At 46.8% G+C, this 19,114-nt stretch overlaps 1 protein-coding gene and 1 long non-coding RNA gene across 5 annotated transcripts in view; one reads left to right on the forward strand and one right to left on the reverse strand.

The window, feature by feature from the left end:
* Positions 1–3,162: 3,162 nt before the first annotated feature.
* The window catches only part of LOC125770672 (sestrin homolog), a 32,196-nt gene continuing 16,244 nt past the window's right edge, over positions 3,163–19,114 (forward strand). Inside the window, exons 1-2 of one of the 4 annotated variants that reach the window (XM_049440584.1) lie at positions 3,163–3,436; positions 6,921–7,630. In XM_049440584.1, coding sequence (XP_049296541.1) covers positions 7,580–7,630 — 51 coding nt within the window. In that variant the 5' untranslated portion in view covers positions 3,163–3,436; positions 6,921–7,579. The remainder of the gene's footprint in view (positions 3,437–6,920; positions 7,631–19,114) is intronic. The other 3 variants (XM_049440585.1, XM_049440583.1, XM_049440586.1) reach the window with 3 other exon arrangements.
* On the reverse strand, positions 13,724–18,766 carry LOC125770754 (uncharacterized). Its single transcript, XR_007419236.1, has 2 exons — positions 18,668–18,766; positions 13,724–13,858 (listed from the first exon to the last, which is right to left on the reverse strand). It is a non-coding gene; the product is annotated as an uncharacterized LOC125770754 (long non-coding RNA).

Here is a 19,114-nt window from a genome sequence, read left to right on the forward strand (position 1 = left end):
ATCGTGCCGGCGTGCCGTTTGGAGATTGGTGGCCAATTTTTCAGCGCACCAAGCCTCGCTCGCACTGGAGCGTCATTCTAATACGCATGGATTGCAGCAACCCAATGGTCCGCAAACTAAGCAGTCACGCAACTCACGGTGGAGTTCAGTTCTTCCGTACCATTTCCTCATTTTTGTTTTGTTTTACTTATCTAATAAAACCCCCCCGAAAACGGGGGTATAGTTTACCATTATTGATTTTCATTCGCACTTACACGAGCGCAACGAACAACAAAAGAAAATTGATCCGGTCCTGAAATAACTGAAACGCCGTTGGGCAAGGTTAGGCAGTGTGTGAAACGCCATTAATGGTACAACAGTGTGTGATTGAGTAACAGCGAAGCCACAACCTACCCCATCCCCGAAGGACAAACTTGCACGGGTAGTTTTAAGGGTGGGTCGGTCGGTACGGTACGCTTTTTTTTTGGGGAGGGTTTCCGGCCGAACTTCATTACAATCGCCTTTGCTCGAAACGCCCGGAAAGGAAATAAAAGTTTAAACAATCTCCAAATTTATTCTTACTCCCTCGTTTGCATCTTCCCGTACCCATTCTCGTCGCGCGTCTAAATTTGATCCATCAAACGGCCCAATTCGCTCATTTTCACCCCTATCCGAGGTCATTCGAAGCCGAGCAGGATCGGGCATGGTAATTCGCTCTGGATCTGCGCCGTTACATCTTTCTCACTGGCTTTACAAACAAACGGAATAAATGAAAACGAAAAAAAAACCCAACAACAATTCTCCAAAATCGCATTTCACTAAATCCTGGTACAAACGACTCCACGGGACTAGGACAATGATGACAAAAAAAAACAACAACAAACACAGCACATAAAACCCTCTTCTATTCTTTTCTGTTCCTACCACCCTTGAGGAGCAAGAAGAAGTAATGGTGGAGGCGCATTCCCTACGATGGAGGCGCCTTCCCTACGATGGAGGCACGTTTGTTCACTCAAATCCTTTCTCCAGTTTGACCTAATGGCGGTGCGTACTATAGTGCCCGGCAGGAAAGCACCTGCGAGAGCAAGAGCGAAACAGAAGATACCGATAGTAAAGTGCGTGTAGATGGATGCCGACTAGTTACAGCACAACAGTGGCACGCACTTTTCGTTACGACCGTGCAGAACGCACGCATGTGGCGCTCGAGAGTGAGAGTGAGAGTGAAAATTGAGGTACGACCGACCGGCTTAGCGAAACGTTTGAGATGAATTAGAAGTTTCGGCATTATGTTTCGCACGGCCACATTGCTGGAACGTGCGGAAAAGTATTTTGTTCGCAAGACTTAAAATTTATAAAAAAATATTCAATCCTTATTTACGAACAAATTTATTGTGGACATCTCAGATCATGAGGTCCCGTTCCTGATGATTCTATACAACTTTATACAATGACTATATAATATTGATGGGTAATCCGGAGTGGAATCGTAGATCCACTCCGACTCCGCGTATGAAAAATTGATTCCGAATCCGAATAATAAACAAAATTGACTCCGGCGAGTCCGATCGAGTCCGAGAATCATGAACCGACTCCCAAAATATTAATCATTTTTCAAGAAGTAATATGCACCCTCAAAGATTCATGAAAAGAATCATGAATCCTGAAAGATTTATGAATCCCTAATGATTCGCTGTCGGAGGTGGGAGAGAATGGACTTATTCCAGAAGTGCTGACCGTCAAATGTAGGTGCTACCACATAATTCTCTGTCCTGTCCCGAAACTCTAAGGATTTATAATTCAATGATGATTCATGAATCTTCATAACAGAGATTCAGAATCATTCATTCAGTTCAAAGATTCGTTCAGATTCATGAATCTGAATCAGATTCACCCAACACTAGTCCGGTAGATTCTGAGTCCGAAGGAGTCTGGTCGATTCCGATCGATTCCGAATGAGTCCGGCTAGCCATGGGACCGATCTTACCCCTACTTTAAGAGACCCTTTAACATCGTACAAATGTCACACAGAAAACAAGAAATGCATGATGCTTTTGTCTACATAAAAAAACGGTCTTGCATCGTTATCACCACATTGCCATTGCGTTCGATGCAGCACATAAATCTACTCATAAAAATAAGGATTTATTGTGCATCAAAACAGGGTCAGTTCCGTAGGAAAAAAAATCATATCAAACCTCCCTCAGTTGCTCATCATTTTACCCATTCTCCCTGTTTTCGTGTTTCGTTCTCTAAATTGCTGCCCAAGCGAAAGGAGAAGGTGTCTTGTGCTGATGTTGTGGTAAACAAACCGATTAGAAATGCTGCTTCATAAAGTAATCTTAATGAATTAAACGATCCTTCCCTAAGCTAGGGAAAACCGGCAGACAACACCGCAAGGGGGGGTGTTTTGTTGATCGGCTTACGAACATTCTCGGATATGTGCCACCACCAGTTAAGGACACTTCGTTGAAATTGTGATCGAGTGCCAGCAGAACCAACAACGGTACACGCGAGTGCCCCTAGGGGGGTTGGTTGTTGTTTACGCTAAATCTCAGATGAGCTGCCTGCCTCTCATGTTCGTGTTGCTTTGGTTTCTGTATTGCTTGTCGGGTTTGTTGGTTTATTTTTCGCTTTTATTTCAACCTGTAGCAACATCGCTCACACATCCATGCAAAACCAAAAGGGTGCTCACATACGTGTTTCATCCCTCTTTCCCATTTTCGCCTGGTTCCGCTACCTTCCCCACCATTAAATGATGCTAGGATTTTCTTTGTTGTTTGATAGGAAGACGAATCATATGGTTGCGAGAGGAAGCTGCTAGTGATGCTGTTGCTGCTACTGTTGAAGCTGTTTAGTATCATCCGCTCCCTCCCCGGACCAACTTCCTCCTTCGGTGCCCTTTCGCTCGCCCTTCCCTGTTAAAGCATCATTAACACACATGCAACGCTCCGGTTCGACCCGGCCTCCGTTACGCACTCGTTGGGGCGACTTGAACGATACGCATGTGTTCGTTGGATACGACCATCGGCAGGCCGGTGAGCTGCGTTCGTTGGTCGGTGTGTTTGCTTTTTACGAGCCTTTGTTACGAGTGCACCGGACCAGCATATAGCCCCGGTTCGTTGTGTGCGTGTGCTTGCGGGTTCCCTCAAACGACGCGAGATACGCGACCCAAGTTCGAGCCGCACGGTCGCTCTCGCATCTCAGTTCAACAAATGCCGTCGTTGTGAGTAGTTTGGGAAACGGACACGAAACACTCGAACGCGAAACGGTTTTGTGCCCCGCTGAATCGAGAATCGCGCACAAGCTTTTTTTGGTGGCGTTCTCTAGTAACGGAAGAAATCGAACGTGCTGTCACCGAGTGTTTGAAAAGGTTTTTTTTTTTTAAATTCAACAGCGGTTACGGTACGTGATGTATGTGTACTAAGTGTACTAAGTGTACATCCTGGGGTTTTCCAAGGTTTGTTTTTTATTCGCGACTCTAGACTTGTCTGTGTTATGGAAACTTTTGCTTTCATCAAACGAGCGATCAAACTAGTGTAAATAAGTGCAATTAATGTTAAGTATTTTTGGGGAGTTAGTCTTGTCGATTGAATTAGTAAGCAGTTAGTAACAAGCGCGAAACAATCACACCACGAACGATGCTTGTTAGGAAAAACGGGTGGAAATTCTGCAAGCTTTCCCCTAGCCGGCGTGACGGAAAGTGCAGTGAAATGCATAGTGCTGCGTGTGTGAGTGTGTGTGCCTCTTTGAGTGGAGTGTGTAGTTGCAATTGCAGATTTTCACCTTACATAGAGACCCTCGGCGTGCATTGAGCCGTGTTACAGATGTACTTACTGTTCAGTGGTTGTTGTTTTATTGCTGCTCTGTATAAAATACACAAACGATCGAATTGGATTGTACTACACACTCGACTACTACTACCACACTAAAGCATGATGAAATTGCTGTGTGTAGTTGCAGTCATATTTGCAAAATGAGCGATTACCATCGTTCGAAAGGATGCAACGGTATGAAAATGCAGGACAGCAAACGGTGCGGGAAACACAGTGCGTGAGGTGTGGTGTATTACTGATTTTTTCCCACTTCCTCCTACACTACTACTATTTCTAGACTTTTAACACGTGCGCGCGTTTGCGGTAAAGCGCGTGCGAGTGCTCTGTTGCCGGGTGGGCATTCATTCCAAAGTGGCCGCAGCATGTGGCAGGAATGAAACATTGTTTAGAGCAAGCAAATAAAATAGTTGCATTTCCCAGTTCCACCAGGAGTTAATTGGACGGAAAAGCATAGGGAAAAGATGTTAGAACCGTGAACCGAGTCCGGCCGGTTAGAAGATGGGCACTGTTCGGCTTCCTAATGGGGCTTACAACGATCTGTCAAACGTTCAGGCGTCAGGCGTGAATGTGAAAACGAAAGTGAAGTGTGTTTCCATATTATGACGCACACCGTACTTGAACGTTCTTTACGATCGGCAGTGAAAAAGAGATGCATTGGCAAGTAACACTACACTCCCGTTGGTGAAGTGTATCACCATGCATCCATGCCAAAATGCATTAAAAGAAAACGTAAAAATGCAATTGCATCCGTCTGCTGCCGATGTTGCACCCGGGTGTCCGATGACACACCTAATTATATCTATTGTTAGTGTCAGCTCCATTTCTGTTTTTTTTGTGTGTTTTTGAGAACCCAATCGGCAGAGGCATCGACACGATCGCCAGGAAATGGATCGCCCGCAAAACCAAAACCTGAAGGGAAATACCGTTGCGTGTAGGAATCCGATTATTGCGTTATTATGCGCAGCCTTTTTCCACGTCCCGAGCTCTTGGGCATCCATTCTCACTTACAGCAGAGGTATCATCTTTCCCAGCTGACCAAAAGGATGTCGCCATTATGATTGTCGGAGAGCCCTTGGTATTATTAGTAGTATTTTTTTTTGGCAATATCCGACTCCTTCGAATTGGTTCTTTTGGGGTGCCTTCTGGCGTACAAACCGGTTTGTCTGATCGAACTTAAAGATTTTATGAGAGTGAGATAAAAAAATAACCAAGCCACAACACAACACACAATCGAAGGAAATCCAAACCGATGGCATAGATTTTTCGAGTTTCGACGATACTGGGCGGTATGATTTTTATGGTGATTTTTGGTGGAGCTATTTTCATCGGCGTTGCTTTCTTCCTGTCGATTATTATAGCCAACCTTGGGGATTAGCCCCCTTCAGAAGGTTGTGCCAATAGCCAATGTAAAATAATCCTTTACTAAGCGTACGCTAAGAGCTGGTATGGAAGAGAAGAAAAATAATGAAAGGGAGTCTAAATTTAAACCAAAAAATAAAATGTTTCTAATCCGCACTGGCACACCTTTAGCCGGTTCTTTTCGTTTCTCTCTGTGTGTGTATGTGTGTTTTCCTTCTTTGCTTTATGTGATTTTTTATAAACTGTGTCAATTGTCGTTTTTCTCTGTTATCGTAAAATTGATTATTTTTACATGAGCGTTTAATAAAATAGTTGCCACCCTTGTTGTGCCGCCAACTGGCATAACCGCAACTTGTTGAGCGAACGCAAAACCCTAAGCTCGTAAAGCGTCTTCTTGACCGAGGTGTACTGCAGTACATCGACACCCATCATATCGTTTGGCACGATATGATAAGCGTAAAGCGGTTCACCCGTATGGAAAGATGCAGTGGAAGAAATCTCACACCAGTACCGGTGCAAGGGGATGATGCTTGCGCCGGGCATCTGAGGGTAGGAGCAGGGTACGCAGTGTGTGAGATAATTGGCAGGAGAAGAAGTATACAACAACAAAAAAAACCTCAATGCGATGGAGGCACAAACGCCAAGATCGGGTAAACAACAACCGGCTTCGCTGTATGGTGGTACGCATCATAGCATGGAACGATCAGGTGTGTGGGGTAGATGAGTAGGGGAAGGGGAGGAACAACCCTTCCTCCTCCCTTTGCATGGCCCGTCCACCTTGGCCACGAGACAACTCGTGGTCGCCGGTTTGCCTTCGACGGCAACGACAACAAAACAAGCTCGACAAACGCATCAGTCCCCGGTGCGTCCATTTTGTCTTTTTTCACTCTTTCTCTCTCTCTCTTTCTCTCTTTACCTTTTTGGTACGTATCTCTCTTTCTGCCGTCTTTAGTACAGAGAGACAACCGAATCGTTTATCTATTCCGCCACTTGTGTGCTTGTAGCGTCCTTCCTCGCACTGGGCTACTAAAACGCAAGAATAGAGCATAACCTCCCTCGATATGTTAGTGAAAACTAATTTACAAAAAAAAAGGTAACATTTACACAAAATCTGTTGAAGGAACGCTTCAAACTCACGCACGCTGCCGATACTTCACGCAGTGACACACCTTTTTGGTTAAATATAGTATTTATCCCCCCCCCCCCCCCCCCCCACTATCGTCGGGTAGTATATGCGAGAGCGAAAGGAAGATACACACCAAACACAGTCCAACTTTAAAAGTCCAGTGTAAAGAGATGCCCCATGATGAACTGAACGTCGTGTTCGGATCCATTTGACAGATGGTTTACGCGTGTATGTATGGCGCCGACCGCTAGTGTCGTTGATGCAGCGTAAGATAAACAAGATTAACCGGGTATTAAACTCCGGACGTTCAATCTCGGTCTAGAAAGGTGGTTCGATCGTTTGCCTGCACTTCGAGAACGGTTCGAGACGGTTGACTGTATGGGTGCGAAACCGTGGGGCAACGATGGAAGCTGTTAAAACAATTGCGCCATTGTAGTTGCATTGGAACGGTCTGTCAACAAACAAACGAACCGAACAAACCTGCTACTATCTCCACCCGACTGCGTTGCATTTGTTTAGCCTAGTTTTTATTCATGCCCAAGTTATATTTTCAGGACTGACGCTGTTTAGTACATATATTGACAAGTGTTTTTAGTATTCATACTACTTTTTCTTCTCCACAGGAAAGTGTCATCGTGAAGTGAACGTCCAATACATGCAAAAGCTTCCCGTGTACTAAAACATACGGCACACACCTGTTCTAAGTGTATACGCAACGAACGAAAGTGAAAGTAGTGAGCGGGAACGGAGAAATTTAAATATCACACATCGAATCTGTGTCCGTCCGTTGAGAGGCGAGTGATTTTAACGAAATCAAACCATTCTGATAGCACACCAGTTCTACCAATGTGCGTTCGTGCGTATGTGTAGTACTGTACTAAAACAGTCTTGTCACTTTCGGTGCGCGTACCCCGGGTCGGTGCGATAGTGTTGCTGCTGGATCGATTGTTTCGCCGAGGCTTGACAAATCGATACGTCGAGATAAGCAATAGATTGTGTGTATTTGTTAACGCGTTCGTGCCTATTGTAAGTGTGCGTGTGCGCCGTATGTACGGGAGAGAGTAAACAAAAAGCTAAACAAAGGAAGAAGCAAAACAAGCTCAGGCATTTGACGAGATTGCCCTGCTAACGACGGCCAGCCACAACGACGGTTTGGTGGAATTGATGCTTCTGCTGAGACATCTCGGACCCCACCGCTGGTGCATTTGCTTCTAATTGAACCAATCAAGTGTTGTGTGTTTCATTTTTGCTTTCATTCGCGGCCGAAAAGTGATTGCAATAAATGTACTCCATGGTGGAATACTTTGGCGACATGGGACAAATCGGGCAGGACGTAAGTATTCTTTGTGTTTGTACTAAAAACGAGAAGAGAGATGTAAGGTGTATTTTAATGCGCTCGTGGCTACTATTCAACTATTCAACGCACAGTTGCGTACCGTTGCTGATGGAAACGCATAAGTACATGAATTCCGACTTATCTTATTTGCTCCACATTGTGCACCCCCACAATCATGTACGAGCCGTCGACTTCGACCTTCTTCACGGCACGGTACGGTGCGTGTCGGTGGTGTCTGCCTGTTGCTAACCGCTGTAGTTGCCTAGCCCATCATAGAACTTTGGTAAAGCCTCGAGGCTTGCCGATAAGGAAACGCTACCACCAGTATACGTGTTGTGCTGGCGACGGGTCCGAAGACTACATACGGCCATGGACAAGGCATCGTAAGAAGGTTCATCATTACCAGTTTGCCTACAATTTCCGTGTTCCGTCCAACAACAACAAAAGAGGCACCATCTTATCCTACGCTGCATATGCTCGTTACCATCGCTGTCAATCTCTGCACTCGATCAGGCACTGCATGCTCAGCACATTTTGTGATAAGTGTTAGGCTTTTATCACTTCTTCACCCGATTCGTGATATCGATTCCTAGTCGAGTGGCTAGACGTGTAGGAGAGTTTCGTGTTTCTCGAGATAGAGGTCGTGAGGTCGTTATCTAACACACCCGCCCGTGACGTAGAAGCCTAAAATTTCAACCCAACGTTACTGTTGAACAAAACATACAACAAAACGGTGTAAAAATAAAGGAAAATGTCGAACGATACGTCGAACGGGAGGGTTTTTGTGTCACTTTCAGAATGGCCCTTGCTGTTTGGTCGAACATTTGTCAAACATTGTACCAAACGTCCTCACGCTAAAGGTTAACGATTCTTCGGTCCGTAAGATCTCGTTCCCTTACAAGTCTATTTTGCAGGGCGTCCTCAAACAGAACAACTGTCGGCAAAAAAACAGAAACCGAAACAATGGACGGATTACTTATGTGTTTGTTTGACAACTGCAGCTGATGCGCTTCTCGGCGATGGTCTACAAGTCGCTATACCATGTCGTACATTCAGATCCCCCCCGCCCAAGGGTCGATGTCTTGTTAATCCTTTGCTCTAATTGAAGAACCAATAGACCGGCCGGCCTTTTGCGTTCTGGTGGCCGTGTCCGAAGGGAACAAAGCTGTTTAAGCAATTGCCGCCGCGCGTTCGGTACGGTTGGCATAAGGGTGGGCCAATAAAATTTAAGCTTTCCTTCGTTTGGCTTCATTTGTCTGTTTGCGACCCCAAAAAGGCGTGTTGTTGGCGATGGAGTAAATCCTCGGCCTAGCCTGCGCATCTGGCCATCGTAGGGGTAGTTGTGGTAACTCTCGGCCCCTCCCCATGTGGAGGGCAGGGTCGGTAAATTAAAGCAATTACCGTTAACAGCTGAGCGGGGGAGATGATAAATGTGTTTATCATACAAACAGACCAACAGTAGGCAACGACCCGGCATGGTTTGTTGTTAAACGCTGGAACTTATACACGCTACAGGCAAATTATGCACAAGTGGCACATTTATCTTTTGGAAGAAGAAGCTTTTCAATGTCATTTCGGACGAGCTGCTCAAAAATCCTGTACTTTTCTTAGGTCCACTGCAAACTGTTTGTGAAGATGTTTGTATTATAGAATGTTTAATATCTGCTAAAACTACGCTTACTTCTAGTGAGTTTTCACGTCCACATTCCGCAAGTCACGCATCCCTTATCAACACTGGCAGCAAAGCAGATCGATCGAGGCACACAGTATGTGTACGGCCCTATGGCAACCAGCCACGTTATCGGCGAGTCGATTGCACATTTTTGTCGATTCGCACATTGCGAATGTAGGTGAAAAAGTACTTGAACGATTAGACCGTCTCAAGTAGCCGAGCGTCTCAAGAGGCTCCGGCATTAGATAAGAGCGAGCAACAATGTCTGAGTGAATCGGTCGGTAGACTGGCAGGGATGGGAACATCATGCTTTTTAAGCTGCTCGCTATCTCGGTGGTGCTGTGCAGTCTCGAAGGAACATGTTTTCTTTTTATCTTTCTATCAAAACCCTTCCACAGCTTACTTTCTCCCGTCTGGTGCATAGTGACAAAGCGTCGTATGCAATTTTAAATACATCCCAACGTATAGAGAGGTGCACCAAAGCACGAGAGGTGCCGTTGCAAACAATGATGAGACAAGCGAAAAACAAAACCCCCTCCAGAAAAAAATTGATAAGCTTAAGCGGTGAGCTGTCCCGCGTACAACGTTTCTCAAGTGGACGCAAAAGCCGAGATGTTCATCCGTTGCTAGGCAGGGTCACGAAAATGGTCACAAAATTAATTCGCAAGAACAGAGCAAACAGGCCAAACGAGGGCACTAAGTAGCAACAGCAGCCGCGAACACGTTTTCCACCGATGGTAATACCGAGCATAGCACGAGACCGGGCGGAATCGGTAACCGATGGGTGAAATCGGCTGACTAGTTGTCAAGTGCGTCGTTCCACTACGCTACTGCTCCAACGAGGCCGCCACTCGGCCGGTCCATGCGTGTTTGCGTGTTGCGCTTAGTCATGCCCCTCCAGTTACGATGGCGGTGGGCTCACAAGAGTGCGATATTGCTGTGACTTTCCATGTGAATTTTTGTGTTATATCGATCAAACGATTGAAGTATCTTGAGCATTTTTTCGTGCCGTGCCATGTAATTCGCACCTCTTAGAGGAGATCATCGACGACCTCCCCAGAAGCGTAACATGGTCGATCGCTTGGTAAGATAAACTTACATTACTACCACATATTTTTCTTCTAATGCTGATGACTAACTTCAGAAAAGGGAGGTCAATGACTTCATGAAAAGCCTTATCTGCCCACCGTACCACAACTTGTAGCCCTTGCCTTTTTCGAGTCTCCGCATAAAACGCACAGTGTGCATCATCCTACGATAAGAAAGCAAAAATCATCAAATCGTATCGTACGAGCACAGATCGATACTTCATATCTTGTGTAGTTATGCTTATCTGTTCACACTTTAATGTTCTCTTACTACTAGTAAGCGAAAGATGACGATAGCTATCTAAAAGCCTCCCAATTGCATCGCTGTAGTCTTGTTGGACAATGTAAAAGGACGTCGTACGGAACAACGAATGAACCTTTCGTAGGCAGATATCGTATAGAACTGGCAAACCACTCATTCCAGAGCATCTGGCTCTGATCATCAGGAAAAAAATAAGTTAATTATCCACTGCTTCTGGGGTGCAACTGGACTTGGACTATTTCCATTATTCGATCATTGAAGATAGGCCACTCCACTAGACGAGCGAAGCAGGTTGCTTCACTTACAAATAAAACCGCCTATGCCGGCCTAATGTACACCATTACGAAACGAAACTTGTCGTGTGGCAAGTGTCCGATAAAATACAACAAAAAAACACACATATAAAGTGCATTGCCCTCTGCACATGTCTACACGGCGAGTGCATGAGCTGGCCCCGCACGCAATCACGCTTAACACACACCGGCTCGCTGGTATAGGCAGAACAAGCAGTACTTGCAGTATACCGTACGCGGTACGCATCGTTTAATGGACGAGAAAGAAAACCCCACCACTATCCGGTTGGTGGTGGACTCGCGTTGCGTTGAGGTCTTTAAGTAGATGCAGCAACACCTCGCCGGTGTGCATCGAAAGAGCGACCGAGCAACAGAAACGACGGTGTAAGGTAAAGTTCAACAGGCAACAGGCACCCGAATGTGCATCTTGCTGTACTTCCAAAGGGAAGGAAAGCGGGTTAGAGAAGACGACCTGTAGCAAACAACACTCCAGCTGGAGTGTACACATGGGAGTGGTACCGGCCGACATTGGGAATCGTGTACGTTTCTCTTCGACCGGCTTGAGGCGAAGCAAACAAAAACTGTACGTCCAATCCCGTACAGTATATGTGAAGCGTTGGAGGAGACTGGAGAGAAGCGCACTAGACATGGACATGAGGGCCTGTCAATGCCGGCACAAACGCTGTTGCTATGTATACAATTGCCGTCCAACCAAACAGTTTGACGCACAAAGCAATGCAGTTCTAGATTGACTGTTATGACTTTAGTACATAACCAAGGTAAAAAAAGGCCACAAGTTTGGAGCATAAAAAGCGAAAAGCTTTACTAATCCCGTCATCACTTTGCTGAACTGATTAAAACGTTCTGTGTAACCTAAAACTGTGGTTAACTGTTTCCGCCTTAGCTCATTAGAACCTATCGTGATCTTCCCCTGGACTGTCGATCTCCGAGCGACCTACGGTAACATTTGAAGAACACGAAGTTCTGCTGCTTCCCCTTAACCTAGCACCAAAACTAGAGTAACTAGAGAAACCTGTAGATTGTCAGCCAGTAGACGGAAGAGTGGTTAATGCCGAACGATAATTACTTAATTGCTGCTGACCCACTGCGAGTGTGTTCGCCAAAGCGTAAACGCGGGTTCGGTTGCGTTTTTTTTTGTTTTGTTTACGTTGTTTTTGATTTGAGTTTCGTGATCCGAAAAAACTAAACCCACTAAGGCTGAAGGGGGGAAGCTGGTTGCGCAGGGTAAGAACAGTCCTCTAATTGTGTGTCTGTAGAGTTGTTTGTTTTGTTGATTCACACACAACCTCGAACACCTGAGCACCGAACGACGTGCGCTGTGTCTGAACCTTTATTTATCAAGATCACTAAAACAAGGAGTGCCCACTTTGCTGGAAGTTAGCGGACGACACAGGGCAAAACGGTGGGTTGGCCGAGAGCACGCTAAGAATAGAACCTGTTTCGCCAAGATCACTCCTTTTTTTTCAAAATATGCTCCGATACGATCACGATCCGCTGTTGATGTCACTGAAGCTGCTGAGCTTGGTATGGAAGAACCGGTTCTGGATCAATTCGCCAAAGCCGGCAGGACGAGGTACCGATTAGAGTGGGCGTTCTGAGCGGCAACACACTTCTTGCGGTGTGACGCATAACCGTGTGAGTTAAGGCAGCAGTGATAGCCATCGATCCGTAACGCCACTGGGAGATCAACATTGGACGAGGCCCTCCACAAAGTAATCATTTCATAGCCATACATACGGAAGCTTTGAATACAGTGTTGTTGGTTGTTGGAACCCATCAGATTATTGCAAGCTCTTCAATGGCATCATGACGTTGCTTGGATATCTTCAATGTCCCGACCGACGTTTGATTCTCGCTCCTTCTTCTGCCTTCCTCAAAATCACTTCCAGGCGTGCGCCACAGTGCCGGGGCAATTAATATTCCTCGCACAGCAAACAAACATACGAGCTCGGTGTCGAAGTGCACACTCATGCGCGACACACCAACAGCGAGGTAGTCCGCGATTGGTCGCCAGAAACCGGTACCGGCTGCGTGGCGCCTTTGGCGCGGAGGAAGAAACACTCGTCTACGGGACGCTATGGATGAACAGTTATGGTCTCTCAAGGTTACAAATTAATTGGTGTAAATTAAGCTTTATTATCAACGCTGAATTTGAATATCTTCCCAGTGCCTGCCCTCCCCCGTCCGGTTCCATTGTCCGAAACGGTGTTGTTCATACGAGGTGGACGCATACGCTCCATCACCTCTGTACCGGCCTATTTTTGGGAGACTCTCGTTTATGGAGGAGTTTATTTCACGATCTATGATCGTGCGTTTCGTCCATGCGTTAAAAGGGGTTAAAGTGTTCCTTGTTTTTTGCCAATGTCGCTGAGGTCGTTCTCGCTTCACGTCCCGCCAACACACACGAATGTGTCAATTAGAAGTAGCTGATGCTGATTTTAGGGTAGCGTATCTCTACCGATTATATTACTCAGTTTGCGTGCGAGATCACATGGTGGTTAGGTTCTGGTTTATATTCAAATGATCACGTTGCAAATAGAGGTTAAAACCATCGACAACACTGTGCCAATGATTCTACATGCTTTAGTACAACGTTTTAGTACAACTCCCGAAGGCGAATTGAAGAAGAATTCTTATTCCTTCTTTATTTTTTTCGCCGAAAAAAAAGGCATCCCGCTCACATTACGAAACAGCGTTAATTATTTTATATTCTTTTTATTTCGTCACGTAAAGACGTTAAGAACGACACGGACATTTAAGACAATTAACAATTATATATTACACACGTTACGATACATTTGGACGCGCACGCCTCGGTTCGGTCTAAACACGCTCTTCGATCTTTTCGCGCCGGAGCCCTAACCCGAAGTGACCCTTCGCTCGCGAACCCTGACCTCTCGGTAGATCTCACTAACACATCAACCACTGACCGTTTCTGTCAGTGGTGAGTTTAGGTGACAGATCTACCGAGGAAAGGTTGGACCATAACATCTCCCCCTTTTAGTTTGCAGCTGGTACCCCTCGAGCCTACGCGGAAGTCTTCTAGACCTAGAAGACCTGCGTGGCGATCTTACCGGCTGCTGATGTCGTCTTGGTACAAAAGGTACCGGCCTGGGAGATGGTAAATGTGGGGAAGGTACAGATGGTTCCACAGTGCCTCCAGCAGACACTGCCTGTTCGTCGTTGTGTGATGTTTCCACGAGGAAATCTAGCGGAAGTTGGTAGCTATCCGCTAGCGTGTTCGATCGATGTGGGCCCTTCGTTTCCGTTCGTTTTCGCAATTGGTTTAGGTGGCGGCGGTGTGTCCGGTGATCATTCGTCTCGATCTCGTACATGACATCACCGATTGGTCGATTCACTTTTGCGGGAACCCATTTCCATGAGTTCCGCGTATACCACTTTGCATAGACGAGCTCGTTGCGCTGGAACCGATGATCTCGTCTTTCTCGTTCTACTTCTGGTGTAGGCGGTGGCTTTAACAGCTCCAGTGCTGTTCGAATTTTCCTCCCGAACATAACCTCCGCTGGCGACCGATGTTGCTCCAAAGCAGGATTGGGGGATGCTCGGTACGTTTGAAGGAAAATTTCGAGTGCTTCGCCACGGGACGCTCCACCTTCTTCGATTTTCCTTATAGACCGCTTGAACGTATCGACAAAATCGTTCGGCTTGCCCGTTGGACTGAGGATGAAACGGTGGACTTTTTATGTGCTGAATGCCGCTCTTAGCACAGAATTCATCGAACGTGGCGCTAGTGAATTGCGGTCCGTTATCACTTACTAGCGTCACGGGAAACCCGAATCTTGCGAATAGGCTTCGTAGAATTGCTATCGTTGCCGGTGTGGTGGTGCTGCTCGTCTTTATTACCTCTGGCCACTTCGTGTACGCGTCGACTGCTACTAGAAAATAATCACCCTCGATCGGTCCCGCGTAATCGACGTGAATGCGTTCCCATGGGTGTTTTGTAGTGGGCCAGGGTACCGGCTTATCGTGTGGAGGTGTTTTAGCGGCAACCGCGCATGCGTGACACGTTCTAACACACTCCACGATGTCCTCATCCATGCCCGGCCAGTAGACGTAACTGCGGGCTAGTTCCTTCATCCGTTGCATACCTGGGTGGCCCTCGTGTAACTGCTTTATGCATCTGTGACGCAGCTTGGTAGGTATGACCACCCTCTCCCCGAACAAAATGCATCCACGTACCGTGGATAGCGCCTCGCTTCGATTGAAGAATCGCGCCAGCTCTTGTCCATAGGCGTAGTTTTTAGGCCACCCTTGCAGGACGTAACGAAGTACCTGCCGTAGTATCGGGTCAGCCCTTGTAGCGGACGCAACGTCTCTAAAATTAAGAGGGAATACTTTAATTGACTGCGTTGCAACGTAACTTACGTCCTGCTCGAGCTCAGTGCTGGCTATGATGTATTCGGGGTCCGGTTTCGCATGTTCGCTGATCAGCCTCGATAACAGATCAGCATTTCCGAATTGTGTCGATGGTACATACTCGATGCTGAAATCATACAACTGCAAGGACAGCGCGAAACGTTGCAGTCTATTAGCTGTGTAAACCGGTATGCCTTTCTTCGATCCAAAGATTCTGAGCAGCGGACGATGATCAGTTTGCAAACGAAAATGCCGACCGTACAGCATTTTGTGAAACTTTTTCACTGCAAAAATGATGGCTAGACCCTCACGGTCGATTTGGCTGTACTTATTTTCCGCTGTCGTAAGTGCCCTCGAGGCATGTTGTACTACTTTTAATGAGCCATCTGGAAATTTGTGGCTTATGGTGGCACCAAGTCCCACTGCTGAAGCGTCAGCAGATACTACTATTTCGGCATTTGGGTCGTAATGTGTAAGTAGCAGATCCGATGCCAATATTTCCTTAAATCGCTTGAATGCGCTTTCACATTCGCGAGTCCATACGAATGTGGTTTCGTTCTTTAATAGGACGTCTAGAGGGTACCTTAGGTCGCGCATTTTCGGAACGAACCTTCCGTAATAGTTAACTGCGCCTAAGAATGACCGTACCTCGCTTACGTTTGTTGGCGCTGGAAGCTTCAGAATAGCTTCAATCTTCGCTGGGTTTGGTTTGAGGCCACGACGATCGATGATGAAACCCAGATATTCTATTTGCTGCATTTTGAAAGCGCACTTTTCCGCGCGGACTGTGAATCCGTACTGTTGTATTCTGCGGAAAAGATTAAGCAAATTTTCGTCATGCTCGCGTTCCGTTGTACCACCTACGATCACGTCATCCATGTAACCTGATGTGCCTTTCAATCCTGCGAGCATGGTATCAATTAATTGCTGAAAAGCGGCCGGCGCTATTTTGATACCAGGTGGTAGGCGATTGTAGTGGTATAAGCCACGATGCGTATTTATGGTCAATAGGGGGCGGTATTTGGCTGCTATTTCGACCTGTAAGAATGCGTCGGAAAGGTCGATTTTACTGAAAAATCTGCACCGCGCCAGCCTTGCAAATATATCGTCCGGGAGCGGTAAAGGATATTCGTATGACTGGAGAGCCGAATTCAGTCCAGTCGAGTAGTCTCCGCAGATTCTGATACTGCCGTTGCTTTTTCTTACGACTACGATGGGCGCTGCCCAGTCGGAATAATCGACTGGCGTGATGACGTTGAGTTGCTCTAAACGATCAAGCTCCTTTTCTACTGTTGCTTGCATAGCATAAGCCACAGGGCGCTTAGGACAAAAGGTAGGACGGACGTTTTCTTTCACATGCAGTTTAATGCTTGCCTTAGTGCATAACCCGGTACCATTGAAAATAGCCGGAAATTTGCTCTCCCATTTGGTAGACTCGCAACCGATTTTGTTGCAGTATTCGTCCATCGGTAACGTTCCCAGCGAGAAAATTTCGACAAAATCTGCTCCTAAAAGCTGTAACTCCATAGGAACAACGCGGATTGTTGCTGATTTTGTCGTCCCGTTCACCGTAACGTTTGCATCAAACTCGCCATCCAGCTGAAGGCGTGAACCGGATGCTGTTTTCGCATGCACTCTTGCTGGCGATAGTCGTGGCATGCCGAGCTGCTTCCACGTTTTCCGTCCTATTATCGTGATATCCGACCCCGTGTCGAGCTGCAGTTCCGCTGTTTTGCTGCCTATTCGGATGCTCACGTATTTGCGCTTCTGTAAGCTACGGACGTTAACAACCACTGCACGTGTTGCAACCGAAGTGCGCTTGCGAAATTTCGTTAATTCCCGCTTTCGACCCGACTTGCTGCAATGACCCTCGCGATGACCGTATCTCCCACAATCCTGACACTTGTGAGAGCTGTAAGAACAATCTCTCACCCAATGGGAGTCACCGCACAACCAACACGGTCTCGGTGGTTTGGATGCTGGAGAATCTGCACCACTTCTCTCGGGACGACGCTGCTTGTTGTTGTTGTTGTCTCTCTTCTCTTTCTGCGCATCTCGTTGCTTGTACGCGCTGTGTAGAGCATGAACTTTGCCCTCTCTCCCGGAAGCAAACATCGCCGTAGTCTCTTTTAGACCTATTAATCGTTCGCCTTCGGCGGAAAGCTGTTCCAGGGTTAGATCCGGTCGATCCTCGATGCGCGTTAGGAGCCTCGTTCGTATGTCGTTGTGCACTTCTTCTCTTAAAGCACAAACAAACATTGGACATTTAAATTGGTCCTCGGTCATTGAGGAGAATTGGAAATCGTTGCAGGCACGATTTAACCTACAAGAGAACGGAAGCAGATCCTCGTTCTTCTCCTTTATCGTCTGAAGGCACTTGTATCGCCTACTACTAAGCGATTCAACGTTTCCGAAAAGCACCTTCAGTTTGCTTACCGTCTCATCGAATGTGAAGTCGCGGGGGTGGCAGGGAAGAACGTAGTTGGCGTAACGCTCATGTTCCATTGTGCCCAACTTACGGGTTAGCAGGCGGATTTTTGCTGGTTCATCGAGCCGGGAAGCATCTTTCACGAACAGATCCTCGAATCGCGAGTACCACGCGCGAAATGTGGCACCAGCTTCTGCGTCGTAGTGAAACTCGGTGATGCTTGCCGCTAGGGCGTTTATAACCAGCTCGGGATCGGTTGGCGGTGTGGGCTGGTGAGCGGGGGGCTGAGATGCCGTTGGGGGAAGCTGCTGCATCAGTTGAGCCATCATCTGCTGCTGTTGAGCCGCCTGTTGCTGCTGTTGCTGCATTTGCTGTTGCATTAGTTGCAGCATTTGGTACAGCATCCCAAATTCAGGACTTTGTGACGCTGGTCCTGCCAGTGCTGACGCTGCGCCTGGATGCTGCGATGGCGGTTGCTGCGGCTGCGTCGCTGCACCTTGCGGCGGTGGATGCATGCGTTGCGTGAACGCGGCGTTCAGAGCGTTTGCGCCGTTCTGTGATAATCGGCGCGGATCGTCCATCCCGGAATTTTCATCAGGACTATACATTGTTGCTGCGGCGGAATTATACACACGCGAATAATTGCACTATAACACTTTTTTCCGTTTATAGTTCCTATATTTTTTTTCCGTTTTCCTCGTCGCCACTTTTATATTCTTTTTATTTCGTCACGTAAAGACGTTAAGAACGACACGGACATTTAAGACAATTAACAATTATATATTACACACGTTACGATACATTTGGACGCGCACGCCTCGGTTCGGTCTAAACACGCTCTTCGATCTTTTCGCGCCGGAGCCCTAACCCGAAGTGACCCTTCGCTCGCGAACCCTGACCTCTCGGTAGATCTCACTAACACATCAACCACTGACCGTTTCTGTCAGTGGTGAGTTTAGGTGACAGATCTACCGAGGAAAGGTTGGACCATAACAAATTACTACACCGGGTCTACGATAACGATGAACCTTCTGATAATTGGCGATTAGACACACTTCACAAATGATTTGTTTGTACTAAATATTTACACCCCACGAGGGAAAATTACGTACAGCAGAAACAAAACAAACCAAAAATACGCTCACTCCCCGCTCGTGACGTTGCTCATTTGCTCTAGGCACTATAATTCTTTTCCCTACCCTCACCTATGTATCATCCCGAACTGAGAAACCCCTGTCACAAAATGACCAATTTGCTAAAATAGAACTCACTCAACATGCCCGCTACACACCCCACAAAACAGCCCCTTCTCCAAATTGGCGATCATGACACCGTTTCGC

The sequence above is a fragment of the Anopheles funestus genome, chromosome 3RL, assembly GCF_943734845.2.
Source record: "Anopheles funestus chromosome 3RL, idAnoFuneDA-416_04, whole genome shotgun sequence".
Taxonomy (NCBI): domain Eukaryota; kingdom Metazoa; phylum Arthropoda; class Insecta; order Diptera; family Culicidae; genus Anopheles; species Anopheles funestus.